The 24796-nt window shown below is 42.9% G+C and overlaps 1 protein-coding gene across 9 annotated transcripts; it reads right to left on the bottom strand.

Annotated features, from left to right (window-relative positions):
* Positions 1-6927: 6927 nt before the first annotated feature.
* LOC102686585 (SUN domain-containing protein 2-like) lies at positions 6928-18319 on the bottom strand. Of its 9 annotated transcripts, none has more exons than XM_069183909.1 (16): positions 18233-18319; positions 17138-17314; positions 16008-16108; positions 15459-15489; positions 14804-14856; positions 14009-14085; positions 12161-12325; positions 11866-11943; positions 11089-11132; positions 10004-10154; positions 9436-9651; positions 9032-9116; positions 8668-8783; positions 8218-8385; positions 7609-7698; positions 6928-7134 (listed from the first exon to the last, which is right to left on the bottom strand). In XM_069183909.1, the coding sequence occupies exons 2-16, from the start codon at positions 17236-17238 to the stop codon at positions 6997-6999; spliced, it is 1614 nt and encodes a 537-aa protein (XP_069040010.1). In that variant the 5' UTR covers positions 17239-17314; positions 18233-18319; the 3' UTR covers positions 6928-6996. The 9 variants fall into 9 exon arrangements, with proteins under 9 accessions (XP_069040010.1, XP_069040011.1, XP_015192244.2 ...); XM_069183910.1 differs by having other exon boundaries at positions 17138-17240; positions 18233-18317; XM_015336758.2 differs by lacking the exon at positions 18233-18319 and adding an exon at positions 17787-17958 and having other exon boundaries at positions 17138-17240.
* Between the last annotated feature and the right edge of the window lie 6477 nt (positions 18320-24796).

Raw genomic sequence — 24796 nt, 5'->3', positions numbered from 1 at the left:
TTTTGACTCTGCAAGACTTTCAAGAGCCATTGTGACTGTTGCTTTCAGACCTTTCGGGTACATGGCTGCAGTGAAGGTACATGCTTTCCAGGGGCTAATACACTTAGTGACTCTTCAGAAACTGCTAGTCCAACTTAAAATGTGTTAGGTATGCTATAAAACTTGTGAACAATTAACCACCCTTGAGGAAGGTGCTTCACTTCGATTCAGTTAAATGCACTGTTGTACAAATTAATGTAAACAAAAAATTCTCAATTGACTTATACAGTTAAATACTGAATGCTAGCATAGTACAGTGTACAAAAATAAAAACATGAGGGACACCAAATATATTGAAAGTAAGGGCTTCCACACCAGCATGGCTGATGTGTTAATTAAGGATGCTGAGCATGCCAGCATGCTTAGGTCATGTATGAAGATGTGGGACAGCCCTGGTTGGCTGGCTGGCCTGTAAGAGGAGACCTGTCAGTTTAACAGAGGGGTGATTGTTGGGGCACCTGTGGTAGTCGAATCCATGACCAGGACAGTTCAACCTGCAGCTGTGTAATTAGTAGTGTCTTAGGTGTCAGCATGGAACTCTGGGGGAAAGAGGGGCAGCGAGATTAAGGCTTAATCCATAATCTCCGTGCACTCATTTAAAGTTCAAGGCAAAAGAGGTGAGCATCTCTTAACGGCAATTTTTAACCGGGGGCATGAGCAACCAGTTTCATCACGTATAGTCACCGAGAGCTCCACAGAGCAGGTTCAAGTTTCCAAACGGCACAGCCAATGGACTACTAAGTGGTGAGGAAATGTGACGCGGTTGGATGAATCTTCCTTCACCATACTCTCCACACACGGACCAAATAACTCTACAGTCCTGAGTGCTCGGTTCCAGTAGTGAAGGGTTCTGCTAGTTCTGTCATGTTATGGTTGTGCCTTTTCCTGGCATGGTTTGGATGCCCCCATTCTCTTAAGAGAGCTGATCATCACCATTCCAGGATCTTATATTCCAGGATCTTGTTCTTGTTGGGAAGGGTATATTCTAGGGTGACCTTTTGTGGATAATGCCCTTATCCACAAAACACGTGATGCTTCCCAGTGTTTGATGAGCCTGACACTGATGTTAGTGATGACACTAACCACGCTTCATGGCCTTCATAACCCTATCAAACATTAATTGGTGGTTGTGGATCAACTCACAAAACTGCATTTTCCACCTCTATCACCCAGATGTGAGCTAATTAACATTCTCATTAAACCGTGATACTGTCTGTCATGTGAAATTCCAGACACTGGCAGACTCTTTCACTGGTAATAAAGACAATACAGTAGGTTAAATGCCCTATTACAGTGGTCTGTCCACTACCTGTATATTTGCATATTGTGCACATTTTATGGAGAGCACTCTTAAAATTCACAAATTAAATGGTAATGTGAATACTCTCCACGAATGAATGATGGTGAATGTGAAAGTGATTTGATTTCTGTGGTGTACTTCATTTTTTTTCCGTCAAGAAGATCAAGTCCTGGACGAGTAAAGAATTCAAACAGCTGAGTTCCTTGGAATTTGATGTCGACTTGTCGGGAGCTTTGTGTGGGCATGTGTTTCTCAGAATACACATCCCGTAGGGTCAGTGTGGATTGAAGGAGTGGCGTCTCTGAGCCTGCGATGACCCCTGAGCTTCAGCTGGCTTATCCAGACAGTGGAGCGCCACTGCTTGGGGCGTCCTGACCTGAGCAGCTGACCTGACCCAGACTTGAACCAGCACCTGGGTTCGAGATGCTCCTTTATCAGCTGAGCCGTCCTGCAACCCTGGGATTTGTCTTTTAGCCCCCTTCATTCAGCAGGGATATCAGACCCTCTACACCACGATTTCGCAGTGGGGACTAACAAGACAAGAAATTAGCACAGAGATCACAAGCTGGAACGTCTTGAGAATGTGCTTTGCAGTTTGATATTTGATGTAAAAAGCAACATTTTCTTCAGCTTTTTTAGTACTGCTGATTTGCAGGGCAAAACACATAGTTTAACCCTTAAGTTAAGAATATTGGTGCTATCTGCTCTTTACTGGTGCTGACAATAACACACCAGTAACTGTTTCAGACACACAGGACATGAACTTCCAGCATCAGTGCAGGTGAGTTTTTTTTAAGCGGTAACATGAAAAAAATAACCATTAAATACTCCGCTGGATGCATATGAAGTGCGATATACTCTGAGTATTATTCTTTCTGTCCAAAGTTAATAGATTTATTAAACACTGAAAACAAACCATCAAAATAAAAGCTCCAGGAGATCAAATCCATTTTAAAGTTGTTGTTTTTTTGTAAAAGACGAGTCAAGAATTCAAACAGCTTAGTTCCTTGTAATTTGATGTTGACTTGTGAGATCACAAGCTGGAACTGCTTTTATAAGAGAATGTGGTTTGGAGTTTGATGGTAATTAGTCTTCAATGTAAAAAGCAACATTTTGTTCAGCTTTTTAGTACTGCCAATTAGCAGGGCAAGAATAATAGTTTAAAAAAATCACCAATATCTCTATCATATTGATTTGATATTCTCTTAAGATTATTTTTAATATTTGAGCAAGTTTTGATTGGCATATTTCTAGATAAATTCTTGTTCCTACACTTTGGTGTGTTTACTCAGTTACATATACTACTGGTCTCAAAGGGCTTTCCAGTGGTGAAAGAAATGGTATTACTCAATATGCTTAATTGAATGTTTTATTTACTGTAAGCTTGTGCACTCAGAAGAGCTCTTAACCATCTCTATTTAAATATAGCATCTTTCAGAAAAATGCAAGTTATAAAGAGGTGAGGGTTTAGTGTCTCTAAATATTTCACACAGGATAATAAATACTGTTAACAGAGGGCCTGCAGTAGCTGTTATGTGCTCATACAGAAGGCATTGTGTGCACTGGGTATGCCTGATTTACAATAAGCAGGCCTGCTGTCGCTCAAATTTCACAAAACCTCAACATAACATTAACAAAACACATGCTTCCCCTAAATCAGCACACAGGGCGATAACGCATTTTTAAGTTGTGTGGGGCTGTTGTTTTATCAGCATACAAGCAGGTAAGAATGCTCCTAGTTGGCGATAGGAGCCTGTCATCTGAATTCCTGGGTGACTGGGATTAATTTGATGGAGTTGGAATTAAGCCTGCATTCTTATTGGTTTACAGCCACAGCAAATGGCTAAAATTGCCAACCTGCAAATGTGCCTCAGCCAGACCAGATGTGCTTGTGTGAAGTACTTAAGAATTAACAGCTGTTTAAAAAGCACATTAACCCTTCATTCTCACGTAGGAAATCAGGGTTACATTGTGGTGGTGGTGGAGGGGAGACCCCATTACCTGTAAGCGCTTTGAGTGGAGTGTCCAGAAAAGCGCTATATAAGTGTAAGCAATTATTATTATTATTATTATTATTATTTATTATTATTATTATTATTATTATTACATTACTGGGCTGCAGTGAGGTTCCTTTCAAATTATTGGGACATGACATCCATTCTGCAATGTTTGCACTGTTTTTGTCTCCAGCAAATCTGTAGAACGTGTTCAAGGCTACCAGACATTAAGGCTGATCTTCACGTACTTCACGTATGCCCTGAGCAATAGCAAAATATTTAAAGAAGAAATGGTTACTGCAAAAAGGATAAAGAAATGGCTTGTTAGTTGCAGACTTTTTGCAATCTAAATAATGTATTAGAAAAAGTAAAGGTTTATTCCATGCTGAAAAGAGAAGAAAAGAAACACAACGTTTCGGCTGTGGAGCCTTCACACCTGAGCAGCAGACGCAGCCACCTACTTGAACTAATGTATTATACTTAATAACACATCTATACATAAAATACATTACAAAATGTGTACAGCAGTCATTTAACAAACCTATTTCATTCCACACAGTATAACAGCATTGTATAACAGGAGCAAAGCACTGACAGACAATATGTACATGTGAGATACCAAAATAAACAGCATCTAAATGTTCTCCAAGTTACCTTTACAAAAACAAAACAAATTACTTGAACTGCAGTCCAAGATCATTTATTTCCCAGAGGAAGTGCTGTTGATCCATGAACCTGCAGCTCAGTTATGTCAGAAAGCCTGTCCCACAGCTCAAGGCCATGAAAAACAGGAGCAGTTTCAGATACTTTCTAGAGAACTGCCAGCACCCATCAATATGCAAATACAGTACAAACGGGTCTCGGTCGAAAAAACAAATATTTGTGTTTTTCCGCAAACTCTGAAAAGTAAAAATTGTCTGTTAAATGTAAATATTATGTTTTTCCCTAGCAAAGAATTTAGTGGAAATAAATGCTTGGACATTGGCTGTGTGCAAGGTAAGTAAACATGATTTAATAGGATTTTGCAGGACACGATTTTCCCACTTTAGAACTAAAAATAAAAAAATACATGTTTTGGTTGATGCCAATTATGGAGATTCTGTTTGAGCTATGTTTTCATATGACAAATATTTACATTACAACATCAACACTGGATAAGGGTAACACGTACAGTGTTGCAGAAGAACAAAAGATACAAGAGGAGGCCTTTTGGCCAATTGAACTTTTTTCAACTTTCTAGCAGATAAGTTATCTGAGCCAGAGTATAAGTTGCTTGTCCTAGACATCAACAACACTTTGTGTAAAGAACGTTCAGTTTTAAATGCGCTTCTCTATACTTTCCACTTGTGTCTCCTCTGGTTCATTAAATGACTCTCCAGTCAAGCTGGAAGTGTGTAAATTAATGTATCACATTCTGAAATGCAGAATATGCATATATACTGTATATTACACAGACTAGAGACTTCAATCTGTACTGACACAGCTTTGGTTACTAAAACCAAACTGTAAAACTACCCATTCTGTCAATAGTGATCATTTATCTCTATTAACAGGCTATATAATGCAGACATCTTGATCATGTAACAAGGGATTTAATTGTGTTTGCATAGCACCTTTAATCCTCAAGGGTCACACAGTGCTTCATGTATAGGAGTGGAGTCACTTCACCCTCCACTGGAGCGCAGCCCCACCTGTGTGACACACTTCAGCCCCACTGCACACAGATCCGGGGCAGAAGTGAGAATTGAAAATAAAGGCAGGTCAACATGATGGCCACGTTGCCGCTCTTGGTCTGCAAATGTTAACTTTGTTCAGTGTTTTACATAGTTTATTAATAATCACCTTTATGTTTATTATAAGCAGATTTTAATTCCACTGGTTGTCACGTTCGTTACTCCTCCTCTTAAGGGCGCTCCAGCCCTTCCTCGTTCTGTCGCATTCCCCACACCTGTTCCTTATTCCAGCCCCTCTTTAGTTCCACCTTTAAAGCCAGATGCAGGCGTTTGCCCGAGGCTTCTCATTGAATCCCGTTTCCTGAGATCCCGGGGTCCTGCTGCGTCTGGCTCCGTTATGGTTTTAGTTTCCTGTTCCTGATTCCCTGCCCCGCCGGTCCCGACCCGGTTCTGGTTTTTAATTACTTTGGACGGATCCCCTGGTCTTGGACTCTGCCTCCCGTATTGGATTTCCCTTTTGGATTCATGCTTGGATTGTTCGCCCCGGACTCACTTCCCCTGGACACCTGCTCACCTCGGACACGCCCCCCTGTGTCCTGGCCCACTCCTGCATGATATTTTCCCCTATTGTTCCTTCACCTTCCGGATCGTGTCGTCCGCATAGGGCCCGGAAAGAACTGTTTGTGACACTTGGGTTTTGTCTCTGATCCCCAGCTAAGCTGGAAATCGAAGTGAAAAAGCTCATTGAATTAAAGAGGAGTGGAGGAGTGGCCCTGAGCACTGCAGGTCAGAAGAATGTGATGTTTCATGGTTAATTTTTCTTCTTGTGTCTCTGATAAAAAGAAATGCTGTGAGCTGTACATATCTTATGCCTATACTGTACATGCTAGTCCTCAGAACATTTGAAATTCTAACTGCTTGTATTTTTTTAATTTCTTGTTTGTGTATTTGATTTTAATTCCATCTGGTCACTGTAGTCTCCAACATGTTGTTCCCCAAACTCGATAAAAAGAACATCCATTTTGGTCAATACCAGCGTGAGGGAAGTAAATATTTTCTTAGACATGTTTTTAGCCCTCTGGTTTAGCTCCGAAACCAGTGCTGGAGACGTTGAGACTTGATCTTTGCTCACTGTGGATTTTGTCCAGATTAGAAGGAAGAACAGTGCAGCAGCCCTAATAAAGAATGTGATGTAATTTCTCCTTTATGATTGAAGGAAAAAGTCCTTCGAACTCTCAAGGAGATGCAGTAAGAAGGGCTTTTTAAGGCACTGTCAACTTGGGAGAGCCTCAAGTGTTAAACTGCTTGGGGCTGGAGTGTGTGACTCTCAGAATGAAACTGAATAAGCAGAGCTGGGACAAGAACAGATACAGGGGCTGGAAATATATCTGTGGTAGATGTGTGCTCCACATTTTCCTATTAATAACTACAAATATCACCTATGTTTTGTTCAGAAAAACCAATTGTGGGAAGTAGACAGAGCTCCGCCATCTTACCTAGGAACCCCTAGAAGTCCCCTAGAGGAGAGCATCATTTAGAGTAATGTCACGCCTGAAAGATGTCATTTGCATTTTCACACCCCCAAAACCATGTTGGCATTTGGAAAATTTGAGGAGTTGGCAGTTAGGGTAATGTGACCCTAGTTAAATATTAATAGTCATGTTACAAATGCAAGACTCTGAACCACTGGAACATGTACTAGCAACTTAAGAGGAATAACGAAGGAGAGATGGAACTGGTCCCACCTGGGGGGCTGTGTCACCATGACTCTCCAGATCGCCTCTGCAGGAAGAGCGAGCCACTGGCTGAACTGCCAAAACACCATCAAGAACGAGCAGGAAAATAAAATTAAGATCACTTCCAACCTGGGATACACGACACGCACCTAGAGAGAAAACACAGACACTCTCCAGATTAGTTGTTTTTTAAAAAAACAGGATTTATTTAATGTCTTGCGAGGAAAAAATCAGTTTTGCCTCCAGTGTGTTCACCCCCCCTCCCTGGCTGTGGCAGTTATGGGAAGTTCTCCATGCACCCGGAAGCGATACACACACGTGTAGTCTGGGTGTCCCCAGTTGCTGAAAATGTCCAGCTTCACCAGCTTGAATGTCCCAGCCACAGGTTCCTATAGCCAAGGGGAGAGAGATTAGCAGTGGTCAGCAATCCTGTAACACAGAGCTAACTGATTCCCACAGTCATCTGTGTCTGAGAGAACACATTAGGGGACATGCTCTTCATCTCACTGGCTTTTAGCGTCTCATACATGCTGATTAGAAATAGGCAGCCTTGGTGCTTCTATTGCACTCCACTGTGAGCCCGAGCTCTAACAAGTCCTTCATGATGTACGTGATGCTGGGGAGCGGGGTTGATCTACTGAGAAAAGAGCTGGTCAGATCAGAGTCCCCCATTGCACTGGAATGGGGGACTTATATCACTACTTATATCACAGGATAAGGCTGTGTTTCAAAGCACACCAGCCACTACAACATCACGTGCTGAAGCATCAGCAGTTTCTTGTGAAGATGTTGTTCTTTTATCACTGTATAGTATGTGCACCTCTCACAGTTTGAAGGGTGTCCTAGTGTGGTTCCTGTCTTACCGAGATGGTGAATGTTTGGATGGGACTGCCGTGTTTATTGTAGGTGAAGGTTCCCAGTAGAGTCCCATCTTCCGTTTCATCATTCATTCCCTGTGGAGAGAGAAAATCCCTTCACACACGAATCACCCTCTCCACAAGTAGTGTGTACAAGAAGTAACTTCTTTTGCCTTTCCACAAGTCTCTTAGCTCTGACCACCGGCCAACACTATCTCCTTTAGTTTTGTTAGAGAGTCTGTTATTGTGTTATAATGTGAGGTACAGGGTTTTATATTATATTTCATTGGCACATTGCTGCCTCGCAGAGCTGGGGCCCTGGGTTCAATTCCTGGGATACTATCTGTGTGGAGTTTGTATGTTCTCCTCATATGTTTCCTCTGGGTGCTCGAGTTTCTCCCAGTGGTCCAAAGACATATTGGCAGGTGAATTGACTTCTGGGAAACATTGGCCCTGGTGTGAGTGTGTGTGTGTGACCTACATCCCATCCTGGGTGTACCCTGCCATGTGCCTGGTGCTTGCTGGGATAAACTCCAGCTCCCCCTCCACCCTGAACTGTTAAATGTGGTTAGAAAATGAAGAGAAGTTCCACTGTCACACAATACTGTTACTCACGTATACAGTGAAGTCTTGAGGAGCGCTGTCAGTCTGGCCCAGTGGGGACACAGATTTTGGGACATGCTCTATTGTGAAAGCTGTGGGCTGGATCGGCACAATCAGCTGGATAATCACAGATCCCTGAGAGCCCCGGAAAGCCCAGCACTTCCCAGGATGGACGTCTGGCTGAGGGAGGAAAAGGGGGATCGAGGGGACAGACAGTTCAAAGGTATTAACAGTGTAAGCGACACTTTAAATTTCAGCTCCAGGACAATTTCAGCAAAAGCCTGCTCAACTGCAGAATACAACCCCAGTACAAAGGAGTATTCTCGAAACTACAGGTACAGCCCAATCCAGTCCTGGAAATCTGCAGGGCTTTCAATTTTGTTTAACACTAATGTGCTCTAGGAAAGCTTTTGGATTGTGGGTCCCCAGGAGCAGAGGTGCCCCCTAGTTTTACAGCCTCACCTGTATGAGGGACCGGGGAGTCTGGGTGTTTAACCAGATGGTAACACCAAACAGGCTGAATACTGACACCTTGGCCTCATACGTCTCGGTTCCAGGAGTGCTTATGATACTGCCACCTGGGATAAAGACAGCAGTACCCAGCACAGTGTGAGGCATGCTTGAAGACATGGAGACATGGAGTTTCTTCCAGGTATCTGGGGACTTGGTGACAGCAAATCAAAGAAAAAGAAGCTGCAGGCATAAGAGTGCCAATCAGACTGAAAGCACATACCCAGGAGCTCAAGCTGATTTTATTTCTGTCCTCCCCACACTAGCTTTTGGAAGTGCTAATTAACAGGAACTTAATTTGCTGAATTCTTGTTACCTGCAGATTCGAGAGCATAATCCGCCAATCCAATGTTGTCGGCTCTGAATTCCTTGAGCGCTCTTTCAGTGATTGCATGGACATCCTGGGTCAGAGAGATAAGCACTGCAGTTCATGAGGCACAAGCACAGAGAGAGGAGACAACCCATCCTTAAACATATGAAGAAATAGAAACAGACAAGTGGGGAAAACAGACCCACATTTTAACACAGAGGGACAATTTACTGTTCTGCTTTAAAATATTCTCTATATTTTCTAAAACTCAATTTGCAAAGGAGGGAGAATTAGGAAGAGCCATCAAAGGTAAGAAAAATGATCATTAATATTTTTGCAGTTCAACGTTATTTTGCAAGATGGAGCTCATCTGGACCGAAACAATCAGACTCTCAATCACTCTGACCAACCTGCAGTGTAACTGCAGTGATGTCCTCACTCTCCAAAATCTTGTCCACACTGTGCCACGCCCACTCCTGCTCTTCCCCCTGCACCAGCCTGGCCAGAATCTTCTGCTCCAAATCCTGCAGCTCTTCCTGCAGCTCAGGACTCAGCACCAGGGGCACATCGCCCTCCTTTGGGCTGGAGCGGTACTGCACCAGATACTCTGCCAGCTCTGAGCGCATCTGCAAGGCAGTGAGAAAGGGGCCAAAGACAGAGCAAGGAGAAGCAGAGAGAGAATGATTGAGTGACACGGAGAGAGAGGCACAGGAGGAGAGCAAGTAAACGGGCAGTAGGAAAAGAGGACAGAGGCACAAGAAGACAGGGAGACTGATTTATAATCAAAGTCCATTTCATCAAAGATAAAACTAACAAACTTGCATCTACTGTCACTGCCGTAGTGTGAGTTAGTGAAGATCAGTGTATCTGGGCCTGTGCAGCAGCTGTGTCAAATGGAAAGCTTTGGTCGAAATGATGATAAACAATTCCTTCCACTTCACCTGCTGTAGGATTCTGTATGTTTCAGTAAATCAGTACCTGGCTTTTCAGACTTTCCAGCAAGTCCAGTCGGTCCTTCTGAGAGCAGTGGTCAGTGCGCAGTGCGCTGAATTTGTGCCGTAGTGCGGTCAGACTCTCTTCCAGTCGAGAGAGTCCCGCCAGGGCAGGGCGGTTGCTCCCGGACTGCACACTAAAGACAGCAGACAACAGGAGTCACCACAACAGCTGTGACTGACCGACCGGCAGGCTTTGGACTGGGAACTGAAATTACGGACTCTTAGTTACTCCTCCTGAGCTGTTTTCTTGGATATTATGGACTATACTGTGGCACATTTTCATTCCCCTGGAATCTATTAATTGTAAAATTATTCACAAATTTTGGCATCTTTTTAAGTTACAAATTTTGTCATTTACGGATTTTAGACGGACTGGAGTGAACAAGGTCTCAGGGTTGGGAGTTCTTATTCCTTTCTTTTTGGGTAGGGGTGAAAGCAGGAATTTGTTTTACTGATGTCTAACCAGAACTGTAGAACTAAAAATAACTGAGGGAAGTGTCGTCTCTTGCTCTTGCTCTTAATTCCCTTTAATATAATTCAGACTTTAAACCTTCTTGTCTTAAAGCTCATCTAAAAGCTCAAGGTGGTGAGAAGCTTGCATGGAAATTACAACATTTCAAATAGTTTCCATACAAGGGCCACAGTGGCTCACTGGCAAAGAGTTCATCCATGGTTTCTGTTGTTTTAAGAGGACCAGAGAGCTTGTGACTCCCTCCCTCTCACTGGACAGGACACTGGTCCGTCACAGGGATCACTCCCGCCCAGCAATGCTGGTCCACACTCATAGTGCTGGGTGGACTGGAGCCACTGGGGTACAGTACCTCACTCAAGGTGCAACAGCAATGTCTGCAGCAGGGACTCTGACCCACAACCCACCGGCTATTAAACCACTTACCACTACATCCACAGACCAGTGGACTAATGACTGGAGGTTCCAGTCTAAGGTAGGTATCAGGGGTATAAGACCAGTCTAAGGTAGGTATCAGGGGTATAAGACCACACCAGTCTCAGGAGTAATACAGAATGCATTCAGCCCCGACAAAACAGGATTAGTGAACATTCTCTTACCTTTTCAAAGCAGTTTTCATGGCCAACAAGTCAGCTTCCCATTCCTGAAGGAAAGGCAAGTCAAAAGAAGAAATCGGTGATAAGAGCTCATTAATTTTATGCTTACACAGGCATTCTCTTGCAATGACAATATGCATCTATTCATTTTCTCACTGCTTTATTCAATAGAGGGTTACAGGGGAGCTGGAGTCTATCCCAGCAAGCAACAGGTGCAAGGCAGGATACACCCCGGGCAGGGTGCCAGTCCATTGCAGGGCACACAGACACAAACACCACCACGCACACACAAACACAAACACTGCCACACACACACAGACACACCAGGGCCAATTATCCCAGGAGCCAGTTAAGCTACCAATATATCTTTGGAATGGAACACCTGGTGGAAACCCACACAAACACAGGGAGACCATACAAACTCCACAAAGACAGTACCCCAGGCCTGGAATTAAACCCAGGGCCCAGTGCTGTGAGGCAGCAATGCTGACCACTGCATCACCTGGCGCCGCTATTCAATAATCTTTTCTTAAAATACAAAGTGTTTCATAAAGGATGCCACCAGTGTTACTGATTGCATATGCAAACATGCAATACCCTAGGTGCATGTTTGCACTTGTGTGTATTTCTTGAGCCGTGCACATCATCTGCACAATTAATGATGGAAGTGTTTATTAGCTTGCAGTTGCAATGAAACAGATTTCCAGTCCAGAGATATTCTGGAGGGCATGCTGATTACATTCTGTGACAAGCTAGTCTGGGTTTTTGAGTGCATGGTACCTCAGATACATGGTGAAATGATTTGATTATGTCAGTCCATCTCCTCTCTCCTTCTTCTTTCAGCAGCGCGATTTCTTTCTGCAACAAAGAAACGAGTTCAAAACACTACCACCTGGGAACATTTTGACAAGGGAGATGGGTGCTTGTTAAACTGTATTTCTGACTGGGCCAATAAAAACACATTACAGTCATCAAATGTAACTGGAAAAGGAGGCAGGACTGTTAATACTTTGCTCATCACAAGATCCCCCTTCCCCTTCCATATTCACATGACTGTGCTGCCCCAACGGGGTACCTGGATTCTCCCCCATTTTTCAGTCTCGGAGACCCCAAGGTAGGCAAATTCAGGTGCTTGTGTCCCCTTCAGTCCTCCCTCCCTCTGTTTCTCATGCCCTCCCTCTCTCTTCAGCCTCTGCACTTCCAACTCCAGAGCTGACAGACGCGTCAGGACTTCAGGGTGCTGCCAAGACAGAGGGGAACAGACAGTGAAGAAGGAAAGTGAATGAAAGACCTCATCCATTCAGAGCAGTACCTATAGTACCTAACCAGTGCAGTTCCTTTTAGAACCAGCAGGTGGCAGCACAAACACAAAGCTCAGGCAGCACACTTGACACCTGTGACACTATGCCTGTGCATGTGTGATTTATTGGCACATAAAAAGAAGATATCATTTATACTGCATATTTTTCTACTGTGACACCTTGCAAGGTCTCTGGATTGTGCTATAATCTCAGGCTGAAACTGAACTGCCTTACTGCTGTCTATTCCAAGCCCACGATCCATCCCCTCCAGGTAAATAATGCTGAAATAACGTCCAAATATACAGCATTCTTTTACATGGGAAACCTCAGATTTATATTTAGAGTTAAATATTTAGTTTAATATTAGAGTTATTATTTAAACTAATATTAGAGTTAATATTTAGTTACTCAGATTTAAGATTTAACGTAAACATTTATTTCAAGGTTATTTTATTATATATTGTCACATTTATGTCTGAAAATGCTCAATTAAACACTTAATTCTTAATTCTTGAACCTGAGTTTTTTAATGTTCATTGGCTTAGTCCCTGCACTCATTAAAACAGCATGAATAAAGTATAATTGATGTATGTGACTTTATTGGCATGGATTGAGTATTCTACTTCACTGTAGTGTTCTTACTCTAGTTTCTTTCTCAGCATATTTACAGCCTCAGGAAGGCTGGAAGTATCACTAAGGACACCAGTCATCCTGGCTTCTAATTTTTCTCCCCCCTTCCCTCTAGTAAACGTTATAGGAGCATAAAGGCACGAACATCAGATTCTGTCAGATTACTGATTATATTTTTGGTGTTTCCTAAATGTCTTGTATTGGAGCATACATGCAAATAAGCATTTAATTGCACTTGTGCATATGACAATAAACTGAACTGAACTGATTACATTTGTTACATAACCAGAAAGGAAGCATTAAATGATTCTGGTGGGCAATCAAAAGGCAGCAGAGTGCAATAGTGAAGGCTGGTCTGGGCTTAGAATCAGAAGGCAGTGGCTCAGATCCCCGATGTTGATAAAGTATACTTTTTGTGTACTGTTCTGGTTTGTTCTTTGTATGTTCTGGACTGTGAGTAACTCTTATTAGTGCACTTCTCACTGTACTGATTGTATTGTATGTATTATTATTATTATTATTATTATTATTATTATTATTATTATTATTATTATTATTATAATATCATTCATTACACTGTTTTGTGTTGACTGTGTTAAGCTGCTGGTGCACTGCAATTTCCCTCACGGGATCAATAAAGTATCTATCTAAAGGTACTTCACTCAATTCAATTCAATTCAAGCCTTATTGTCCCCTGGGGGAAATTTGTTTTATGGCACAGTCAAACACAACACAAACAGACATCACCAAAATGGAAGAGAACACAGTAGTGTTACAGGAGGTAAGAGACAAGGTAGTTACTTTGCATTGTTTAAGAGTGTATTTGCAGTGGTAATGAAAGATTTCCTGAGTCTGTTGGGTTTACACCTGGAGGCACAGAGGTGTCTCCCAGATGCTCTCTCAGACTGCTTAGGTAAAGACAGTAACAGGTCATCAAAAAGTAAAGATTTCTGTAATTCAGGGTCATTCTGGGTGTGAGACACTCATCCTACCTTGGCACCTCCACTGCCTGCCAGAGAACCTGCTGAGCTGGAGGAAACACTGAGCGGATAAAACCCACAGCAAACGCCTGCCAGGAACAGAGACGGGAAGACTGAGACCCCTGTTGGAGAACAGTGCCCAACACAAGCCGCCCCGAGGAAACACGACACTCGCCACTACACAAGCTGTACACAGTTGCTCTAGCAAAAAAAAAAATAATTCAAAGCAAATATATATTTTCCTACTAATGAAATAAACTTTAGATAAACAGTAGTGAGAATCATATTGCCTTTTGATTGGCTTATTTACGGCTATTACTCCTGTGCCTTGCGAGGTTTTTGGTAACTCTTCAGTTAACAATCTTTGTGTTCATTTTTTTGACAGTTGATATTATATTTCTTCGCCAAATCCCTATTTTACACCCCTCTGCATTATATATCCTTGCATTGTTGTTCTTTTTTACAGTTTATTGGATTTTAATATTGCCTCTGATATAGGTATTAACTGAATGAAGTATTATTAGTCAAATGTTTTAATGAATTGCATAGTCTGTATGCTACAAGGTACATCGCTGAATACAGAAATGTGCTATTCTAAACTAATGTTGCACTGGTCTTGGCCTGATGACAAATACTTTTACAAAGGTGCTTCTTATGATAAACCAAACTCCTAAGGAAATACCACAGTAGTAAAAATGCGGTTGCAGACGATAAACTCCTATTTCTTTCATGATCTAAGAAACAAACACAGTCACACAAAGAAAAACGACATTGTAATAGTTACGAAAATTCAGCATGACCACTTACCAACGGCCAATAATACCAGAAGAACAAACAGAAGAAGCATCTTTTTCACAGAGCTGTGAGGAGACACATAATATTATTATTATTATCATTAATAATAATAATAATAATTGCTTATATACACTTATATAGTGCTTTTTCTGGACACTCCACTCAAAGTGCTTTACAGGTAATGGGGATCCCCTTCACCACAACCAATGTGCAGCCCCACCTGGATGATGCGATGGCAGCCATAGTGCACCAGAACGCTCACCGCACACCAGCTCTCAGTGGGGAGGAGAGCAAAATAATGAAGCCAGCTCATAGATGGGGATTATAAGGAGGCCATGATTGGTAAGGGCCAATGGGAAATTTGGCCAGGACACCAGGGTTACACCCCTACTCTTTTCGAGAAACATGGGATTTTTAATGACCACAGAGAGTCAGGACCTCGGTTTTACGTCTCATCCGAAGGACGGATGCACCGAGTCAGACAGAAAAATACAGCAGCAAAGCATAATGCACAGGCTGGATGGACAGGAGAATAACCATGCCAACACAACTTCAAACACACCATCACATATGTACCAAGACCCTGCTATACCTCTTTAACAGATTGGGATCTATTGTGGTGTTTTACAGAACAGTTACAGGACACACAGACACTGGGTTTGCTTACCTGGACTGCACAGCAGGTTGTGCAACTTGTGCTGTAAGAAGGGGAGAAAGAGGTTAAAAAACAGCATATCTGAGCTAGACTGGATCTGTTATTGAGAATTTACTAGGCCTGAGCTCCTTGTGGTTTTAAGGATTTGGTGCTGGAAGAGTTCACAGATTCTAGTATGATTCTGGTCTTGAGAATATTTCATATACATTTATGGGCTATAATGAGTCAGAGCAATAATAATTAAGTTTAAAACTACTATTAGAAGTGCAAAACTGGAAATAATTTATTTATTTTTATGGAATATACTAGAGGCAATAATGTGGTGTGTTCTTCAATGGAAATGTTAATTATTTGGAATTTCATCAAAAGAGAAAAGATTAATGTCACCAGCCTTTTGATTGCATTTCTTTTTTTTTTTACCCTAAAAAATAATCGTGGGCCTTAGAAAAAAGCAAAATGTAAAAAACAAATCACACCTGAACAACACTGTAGAAAAATGTCACCTGCCTAGTGAATGAGAGGCATTAATCTATCAACAGAGCAAAGGCAAGACACACCCACCACTGGCTGATGTGGTGGCCCTGACTGGCTCCTCAGAATCACTGCAGGTACATACAGGTGCATGACACCTGACACGCACACCCCTCCTCTTCTTGAAGATCCTGCATCAGAGAAGAAACACTGACACAAACTGCACTGGGCTGACAGGCACAGGGAGAGACAGAGAGAGACTGCACTGGGCTGACAGACACAGGGAGAGACAGACAGAGACAATGCACATGGCAGAGAGACACAGGGGAACAGAGAGAGACACTGCACTGGGCTGACAGACACAGAGAGCCTGAGACACTGAACTGGGCTGACAGACACAGAGACAGAGAGAGACACTGCAGTGGGCTGACAGACACAGAGAGACAGAAGCACTGCACTGGGCTGACAGACACAGAGAGAGACAGAAACACTGCACTGGGCTGACAGACACAGAGAGACAGACAGAGACTGCACTGGGCTGACAGACACAGAGAGACAGACAGAGACTGCACTGGGCTGACAGACACAGAGAGACAGACAGAGACTGCACTGGGCTGACAGACACAGAGAGAGACACTGCACTGGGCTGACAGACACAGAGAGAGACACTGCACTGGGCTGACAGACACAGAGAGCCTGAGACACTGAACTGGGCTGACAGACACAAGGAGGGTGAAACTCTCCAGGATCTCTAGAAGATAAATTACTTGAAAGGATCATAATGTGTATTTATTTTATTTCCAATGACATTTACATGGGTTGTGGTATGGGCTGCTGTTTTGGGCAATTTTCTATTCAACTCGGGCAGAGGGATATTTCTCTGGGTTAAGTGCCTGTTCGGAGGGGAGGATGGGATCCCAGGTCAAGCGATTGCCCTCCCTTGGCCCACCAGGGGGCACTAATCAAGGCTGCGCCCCCAGCAAGCCTGGCATCACCTGTGAGTCTCCACACTCCAGGGCCACAACCACCTCGTGCCCATCTGGATTCACATCACTGCTGGTGACACACGGGGAGCGAGAGAGGTTCACCCACAAACACATGGCCATGTGGAGTCTCTGCGCCTCCAGTATCGCCACCTGCAAGACCCTGCGGCTTCCTCGGACTGTGACCCAGCCCAGTCTCAACAGGGTTCAGCACACTGGCAGGGAATCGGGGGGTACCTGACAGGCGTCTCTCTGTAGGAAACCTGGCTGTAAGTGGGGATCCCAAAGGAAGCTTCATCCTCCGACCCTGTTCTTAACCTCTGGCTGCGCCTCGACATCCCTGCGGGAGGGGAGTCAGGGTTAGAGCACCGTTAGAGACAGTGAACACTGGACCAGCTCCTGTATCACCACTATCTGAAATGACAAAGAGCTCGAGGTTAATGTTAAATATTAAAAATGACTGAACAGCACAGGTAAGGTGTCGTTGAACTGCAAAATAATGCATTGGGTGCAATTACCTTTAAACGGAAGACTCGGTGAAGAGAGAGGGGTTACGAGAATTAATACCTTTACCAAGTATAGATTTATCGTAATTGTTGTGTCTGGTATTGTTTAGCTGACAGCAGAATAACTTACATGCAAACCTGTTTTGAATTTAAAGGTGCCTTTAATTAAGTTACGAAGTTTTTACACTAACTGCATACCATTGTGTCAAAAGAGTAATGTATTTCCACGCATATTTATGGATTGGAGATCGGACAAACAAGCATATAAGAAAAAACGGTTAAAGATGACAGAATTTTTAAGAATGTGGACATATCGCAACATCCCCATTCTACTAGATTTTACGTTTCCCAAATCAAAATGAAACCCTCTGCTGATTTACCTAGCGCGCTCCTTGTCCTGTCTCGGCGAACGAAAGAGCCACAGGATGTTGACATTTATCCGTTAGAGACAGAAGAATCTTCGAACATCGCGAAGTGACGTTTAATGGTTTATGACATCATCGCACATCACCTAACCAGCACAACGTGCTCGACCGTCCAATACGACCTCAGTTCGAATTGGCTTTGTATGTAATTAAAAAAGTATATTATTATTAACACTACTAATACTAATATGCAGAACATAACTTAACAGACTAAAGTTCCTGCATTTGCACAAAACTGTATCAGACCGTGATACCACTAAAATATCGTTATTCAGCGTGGATAAAATCAATCAAAACTTCTAATCTGAAAAAAAAATGTTCTGCTAAATTTAATCTTTATTAAAATATCATTAGCTGAGTGAACATAAATGTAATTGTCCAATCAGAGCTGGTTTACCTACCGGACTGTCCAGGAAAGAAAGCGATCCACAAAATGTAATGAAAACACAGGTTTTATAAGAAAAAACGGTACTGGATATAGTCAAGATAATGCGGGGGAAAAAAAACAGATAATATCGATGATAATGTTTTGCTCTTTTATGACGTTACCTCTTTCGTCACGATATATCACAATCTGCATTACAGGGCTATCTGCAGCGATATTTTCCCCGCAACAGAAAATACCCAGGTTAAGGTTGACGACCGGTACTTCTGATGTGAAAACTTAATAATGCATTTCAATACGTGGTCAGTGTATTTTAATTTCAAGTGGAGGCCCAATTACTATTAAAAAATAACTCCCCACTGTATTTTCGGAAATTATTTTAAGGGACTTTCTTTGCTCTAGAAATAAAATGAAACCTATTGTAGTGTGTTGCCGGATTTCCTTATATCAATGTACAGTATATATATATATGATTCCGGTTATTAAAAGAGTTGTCATTACTCAGTAATGACTTGCAATATTGGCTATGCTGAATACTTAAGGACAATGGGACCTAATGCAAAGCCCTTAAGTTCTTAAATTTCCACACATTCCGCGGTTAGGATTTCAGCGTTTAGGGATTTTGTAGATTACATAGGACCCGACGATTTTTAGTGTTTTACAGCACGTTCAAATACAGTACTGTATACCCAAAGTCCTACATTTGGTTAGTTTGTCATTTTACTAAATTAATGTATAAAACAAGAGTTTAATCCTGCTTTGAACTGTATCTGGTATTGAACTAATTTTATACGGGGACAATTAAAAAAATACGAAGAGTAAAACCAGGTAAAATTCTTAAAGACGTGATTAAATATGGACTGAAGGGTACAGTCTTCTTCTTCATGGGAAATTGGACTTTGTGAATGTCTTTAATTCTGTTGGTTTTTCGGTTTTGTTGAACTGTAACGCGTATAGCAGAACTATTGAATCCCATTGATTGTTAATTCGTCAATATGTACCTCAATAATGTCCATAAAACTAGAAGCAGTTTTGGTTGGGGTGTAAGGACTGATCAAAATGGGGATGAGATTTGGGGATTCCTAAATATAAAATATATTCAAAGAAAGACAACATTTTTCGAAATCACAACGGTTGAAAAAAGAAATTAGTCGCTTTAGTCTTCTCATAACAATTTCTGAAAACACTGGAAGATGGCAGTACTGCACCGCGCGCGTTTTAGTGCAGCTTTAAATGACAACCTTATTATTAATTCAAAGCTTCTTCTGAACTCTCTGAAACGACGAGGATGGTTAATCTGTGCGATTTTTGTATTTGCATATATACAAAACTGAACAATGGCTATTTTGTTTCTTAAACGTCTTGTTTTGCGTTATAGTAGATTTTGTGCCTTTGTCAAAAATTGTATTCATATCGTAGACAATATATCAGTAGTCTGCATCATTGTATGGTTGATCAGAATGGATTTACATGGGTGTCTCCCAGCCTGAGGTGTGCTCTGGTGCTCCTGTTTTCTCCCATAGTCCAAAAACATGGTTAATTGGCTTCTGGGAAAACTGGCCTTGTTGCGAGAGTGTGTGGTTGTGTCTGTGTATCTGCCCTGTAATGGACTGGCATCCTGTCCTGGCTGTACCCTGCCTTGTGCCTGTTTTTTGCTGACTCCAGCTCTCCCGTAACCTGGAATTAGAAGACGCAGTTAGAAAATAGATGGAGTTAGTTAAAGCAGAGTTACTTTAAAAAAGTTATCCATTACAGTTTTAAGTTACATGGGTAAGAGAATGTAAGTGATGACATTAAAATTAGGATCAGTAATTTTAATGTAATCACTTACCCTGATCCATATAGTGTGTGTATACTTACTTTGCAAAGTAAGACATTACCTGTTCAAAGCAATTTCCCCCAATTTCAGTTGAATTTTCAGAAAGTAATCCCTTACATAAATAACTTGTGATGGATTACCATTTAAAGGTAACTTTCTCTAACACTACTCATAAGAGCAGAGGGTATCTCAGATTACTGTACCGTTCACCCCTGGGACTGGACTGTGAAACACAGCCCTCTGACCACTCACCTGCTACCTTTTCCAAACGCACTCAACCCCCCCTTCTCTCTCCTCATAAAAAGTGGGGAGGATCCCTTCAAATTCAAATTCACGGGGCTTTATTGGCATGACTGGTTAATCAGAGTGTTGCCAAAGTAAATATAATTTACCCATTTACAGACATTAATAGTACAAATATATTATTGGACATTTACATACATTACATAAAACATTACTGTAAGACAGACTCTGTCTACTCCACTTGCTGGGACAGGGGATCACATACTGCTCTGCATCTCTTTTGATTTCCTTCCCACAGTAAAACTGGAGCTTTTCTGATTTTGGCATCCGCCTTGAGGATTAATAAAGTGTATCATATTGTAAGAGCTGGAATTCTGGGATTCGTTCATTATTTTAGAGAAGAATGTTTGTCTAATCCCAGAATTTTTCTTGCAGTGCAGCAGGAAATTGCAGCTCCAGCTCTACTTCTCCCTGCTGGCAGCAGGAGCACAGCCTGTCCTCTCTGGGCAGCCAGGTCCAGCTGAGTCGCTCAGTTTCCATGGCCAGACTCTGGTCACTGAGCCTGGACTTCGTCAGTGTCTGTTTCTCCCTGCTGTTTCTTACCCTGGTCAGATACTCATCTAATGTGTATTGTGCTTTTAGCATTCTGTGGCTTTCTCTTTCTACTTCATGGAGTGCTACAGTAGCTGCTGCTGCACTCTCTCTCCTGGTTGCTGGTTTCACCCCTTTCCAAGACCAGCACACACACACACCTATTGATCAGAAGAGGCCAATAAACCCTGCTGGGCATGAAACTCTGTTCTCCTGCCTCTCCTTCACTGACACAACTTGGGAATATAGGGGAGGATAATACTATTAATTCCTTACACTTAAATAGCACATTTCAGGACACTCCACTCAAAGTGCTTTACAGATAATGGGGATCTCCACCACCACCAGTGTGCAGCCCCACCTGGATGATGCGATGGCAGTCACCACACACCAGCTCTCAGTGGGGAGGAAAACAGAGTCATGAAGCCAGGATGGGGATTATTAGGAGGCCATGATTGGTAAGGGCCAATGGGAAATTTGGCCAGGACACCAGGGTTACACCCCTACTCTTTTCGAGAAACATCCTGGGATTTTTAATGACCACAGAGAGGTCAGGATCTCGGATTTACATCTCATCTGAAGGACAGTGCCTTTTTACAGTATAGTGTCCCCTTCACTATACGGGGGTATTAGGTCCCACACAGACTGCAGGGTGAGCACCCCTTGCTGACCCCACTAACACCTCTTCCTCCAGCAACCTTAGTTTTTCCCAGGAGGTCTCCCATCCAGGTACAGACTAGGCTCACACCTGCTGAGTTTCAGTGGGCTGCCAGTGGTGAGTGGTGAGGTGAGGGTGAAATGATTGCTGGATCACTACTTTGTCACTATGCATCCTCAAAGTGATACTGTAATAGCATCTAACTCAGGTGTCTGTCTTCCCCTTCTCAACTCTGTGCTTTTCTTGGTTCTGATTCTGACTTCTAATTTCTGACAGATGGTCTGATTCAGAGTGATTCTGAACTCATTTCAGCATTCTATGATCCCAAGACTTTAAGTCAAGCTCATATTTAAGCACAATGTCAGTAAAAACCTTTGAGGAAATAAGATTGTTTTCCAAGAGAGCAAAATGTCACAGAGTGACTAAAGTGGGTGACAGTTGTCAGGGACTGTACTGACTTGAAGTTTGCATCTGATGGCCAATGGTTTTGATGTCTGTTTTCTCCCTCTTAACAAATCCTTCACATAATGGGGCAGGTGCCAATCAACACAGACTGAGTGTCACTCAATAACCACACAGAAAGGGCTGGCATGGTGAGGCATGCGGACTGGACCTGGGGCAGAGCGGGCAGAGCTCCAGGACAATTGGTACTCTGCAGTCAGTTCGTTAATTGACCCCCAGCCGTCAGCTCTGGCTACACCCCATGACTGGACAAGGACACCTTCACCGCTCATAACGAGTCCTGAGCCCCGGCCAGGGAGATGCTTTTTAAGGCCTCGGTAGGGAGGACTCAGAGGAGGAGAAGAGCAGAATTTGGGGGCACATGGATTACAGTAGTGGACACAGGAGAGGACTCGAATGTCCGAGGGTTGATCTGCAGAGAGCGTTTGGCATCATAGTCCTCCCTCCCTACCTGATACTGGACTTGGACTTGGAGAAAACGGGGTAGGCCTGTTCCAATGTGGGCATAATAGACCACATTGTTTGAATCTGTCGAGACTGATATGGATGTCTGAGATCATCATAAAACTACACCGAGTTTTATGTACACAAAGGAGGCATGTCAGGGTGCTCGAGGAGAATAGCAACGCTGGACTTTTGGGACATTAAGTTTTGCGTAACTGGGGGTCCATGACGATTCATGTGTGTCTGTGAGTGCAAGTGTCTCACTCATGGGAATACTTCTTTTTTTGTTGTCTTTTGGGGAGTAGATAACCAGTAACTGATTGTAGCTGAAGAGCAATAAACATAACTACTACAGTAATGTAGTAATGCTGTCTTCTCTGGTCTGTGGGTGCGCTGGTGGCTCTGGGAGATATGAAGAACTTGGAGGGAAAAATTGTCCTTGTAGCCTTAATGTTGCTAGGAAACATAATCGGCTACAAATTATCCTGCTCTTTGGGTTCACATACCAAGGTTCTATATATATAGTATATGTGTGTGTGTATGAGTCAAGTACTTTAATTAACAGATTCATGCAAAAGAAGAAACAGAAAACACTTTAACTCTGAAAAACTAGTGTGGCACATTACCCAAAATAGACTAGACAGAAGCTTGTGTGCTAAGGAATGTAAACTGGACACAGGGAAGGAAAAGACCTGACAAAAGACAATTTGGTATCCTTTTGGTATCCAACAAACAGAACCTAACAAATATGAATCACTTTCTGTGTATGAAAAAGGCTGTTTCCAAATTCTATTTTTGGTTTAAATCTGATTTTGCGCAATAATAATTTATGTCCACTGCATTTTTCAGGACAAATTCCATTTAGAATTAGCTGCTGCAGTCAACCTTATTTATTCATTTTAATATTGTAAAGAGCTTAAGTCTCCCTTTAGTCGCTGTGTGCTGATGACATACAGATAAATTTCTTTCAGGCATAATTCATCTTCTACAGACCCTCCTTTTAAACCTCTCCAAGGTATCTACATTAGCTGAAAATTATTTGATTACACCTATCTTTAGTTCACTAGGTTGTGCATCTGCAGTTGAGAATTCCTGAAAGGCACTGCAAACTCTGAAGAACACATGCAGGTCTTAGAAGAGCTCCAAGCTGCTCATCTGGATCATGAGGACAGTACCCTTGTTAGTGTCTTCCTTCTCCTTAAGAAACCTTCACTGGATCCATTCCCCCAATTTAGTAATCAGTGAAAGAAATGGAAAGATCCTCAAAAATGGTGATCACCCACCCAGGTTTGCAGCCTGGACTGAAATCTCTGGCTTTATAAACTCACCTTCATGATGAGCCGTTCATGATAAGGTATGTGTTCAAGGTTAAGAGTGTGTAAGTCCACAGCAACCTCCTGGCATTGTGGGTTTGATGTCCTTCTAGCTGTGTGGCGGGATGAGAAATGAGTCCCATGTCTGGCTGCATAAACTGCACATGCATGACCCCCACTTCCCCTAGACAGATGAGACAACATGTAGAGCTGTCCTGGCCAAAGGTATTTCTGAGGGGAGGGAATGTCTTGCTGCACATTTATTAGTGTAAATGTTGCTATTTACTTGATTGGTACAACTTGCTCTTAGAACTGCACTTAGAAATGTAAAGAGCATTAAAGGGAGGCTTTGCCAGTAAAAGTGCACTTTCAGAGCACAGGTCGAACCCTGTCACTCAGACATCCCCGGTTTGAGGACTGGGTCACCGAGCAGTGGGGGGCACCGCTGATGCTGGTTGGGTTTGACTCATCCAGTACATCCTCAGCTATCAGCCCGATAGCAAGCCGGGAGTTTCTCACGGATTGACAGTGGGACCTTATTTTCTACATTAAAAAAGTTCACACTGTACAAACATCCCACAGAACAAAAACAACACATCGGCTTAAAGCTGGCGCTTGCCCCTCCCTGGAGCTCTGTGTGAGGTAGCTTCAGCACTGCTGTGCAGCCAGCCTGCTCCAGGGCTCTGTGGCCAGATCCTCGTCCATCCGCTGCTGCGCCTCAGCAAGGTGTGGCCCCTGCAGCTCAGCTTTTCCCCATCCTCGGACCCCAGCAGAGCGGTGCTGGCTGCGTTCGGCTCTTTGTCTGAGGCCCAGTCTCCTTGCGCCTCACGTCCAGCCCCCACTTGCTCCAGCTGGATCACCGAACAGCACCCACCAGCTGTACTAAGCACCTGGGTTTAACCAGTGCACATCCCTGTGGCTGGAACCTGGTCCCCTGGTCAGGAACACTTGTCCGTACAGCCACCCTGGTGGACGACACCCTCTGCACCCCTTTTCAGCAAGGGTTGTAATGTGGGATAGGAAAGAAGAAAACATTATAGATATTATGAA

Source organism: Lepisosteus oculatus, chromosome 25, assembly GCF_040954835.1.
Source record: "Lepisosteus oculatus isolate fLepOcu1 chromosome 25, fLepOcu1.hap2, whole genome shotgun sequence".
In the NCBI taxonomy this organism is placed as follows: domain Eukaryota; kingdom Metazoa; phylum Chordata; class Actinopteri; order Semionotiformes; family Lepisosteidae; genus Lepisosteus; species Lepisosteus oculatus.
The sequence above is the reverse complement of the archived record's forward strand: the minus strand, read 5'-3'. Positions and strand labels throughout refer to the sequence as shown.

Bases quoted from the DNA above. Each gene is read 5' to 3' on its own strand.
- LOC102686585 (XM_015336758.2), bottom strand. From the start codon at position 17,841: ATGTCAACATCCTGTGGCTCTTTCGTTCGCCGAGACAGGACAAGGAGC. The intron at 14,857-15,458 runs GTAAGCAAACCC...GTCTCCTCACAG, and splicing joins CAACCTGCTGTGCAGTCCAG to CTCTGTGAAAAAGATGCTTC. The intron at 11,944-12,160 runs GTACCCCGTTGG...TCTTTGTTGCAG, and splicing joins AAAAATGGGGGAGAATCCAG to AAAGAAATCGCGCTGCTGAA.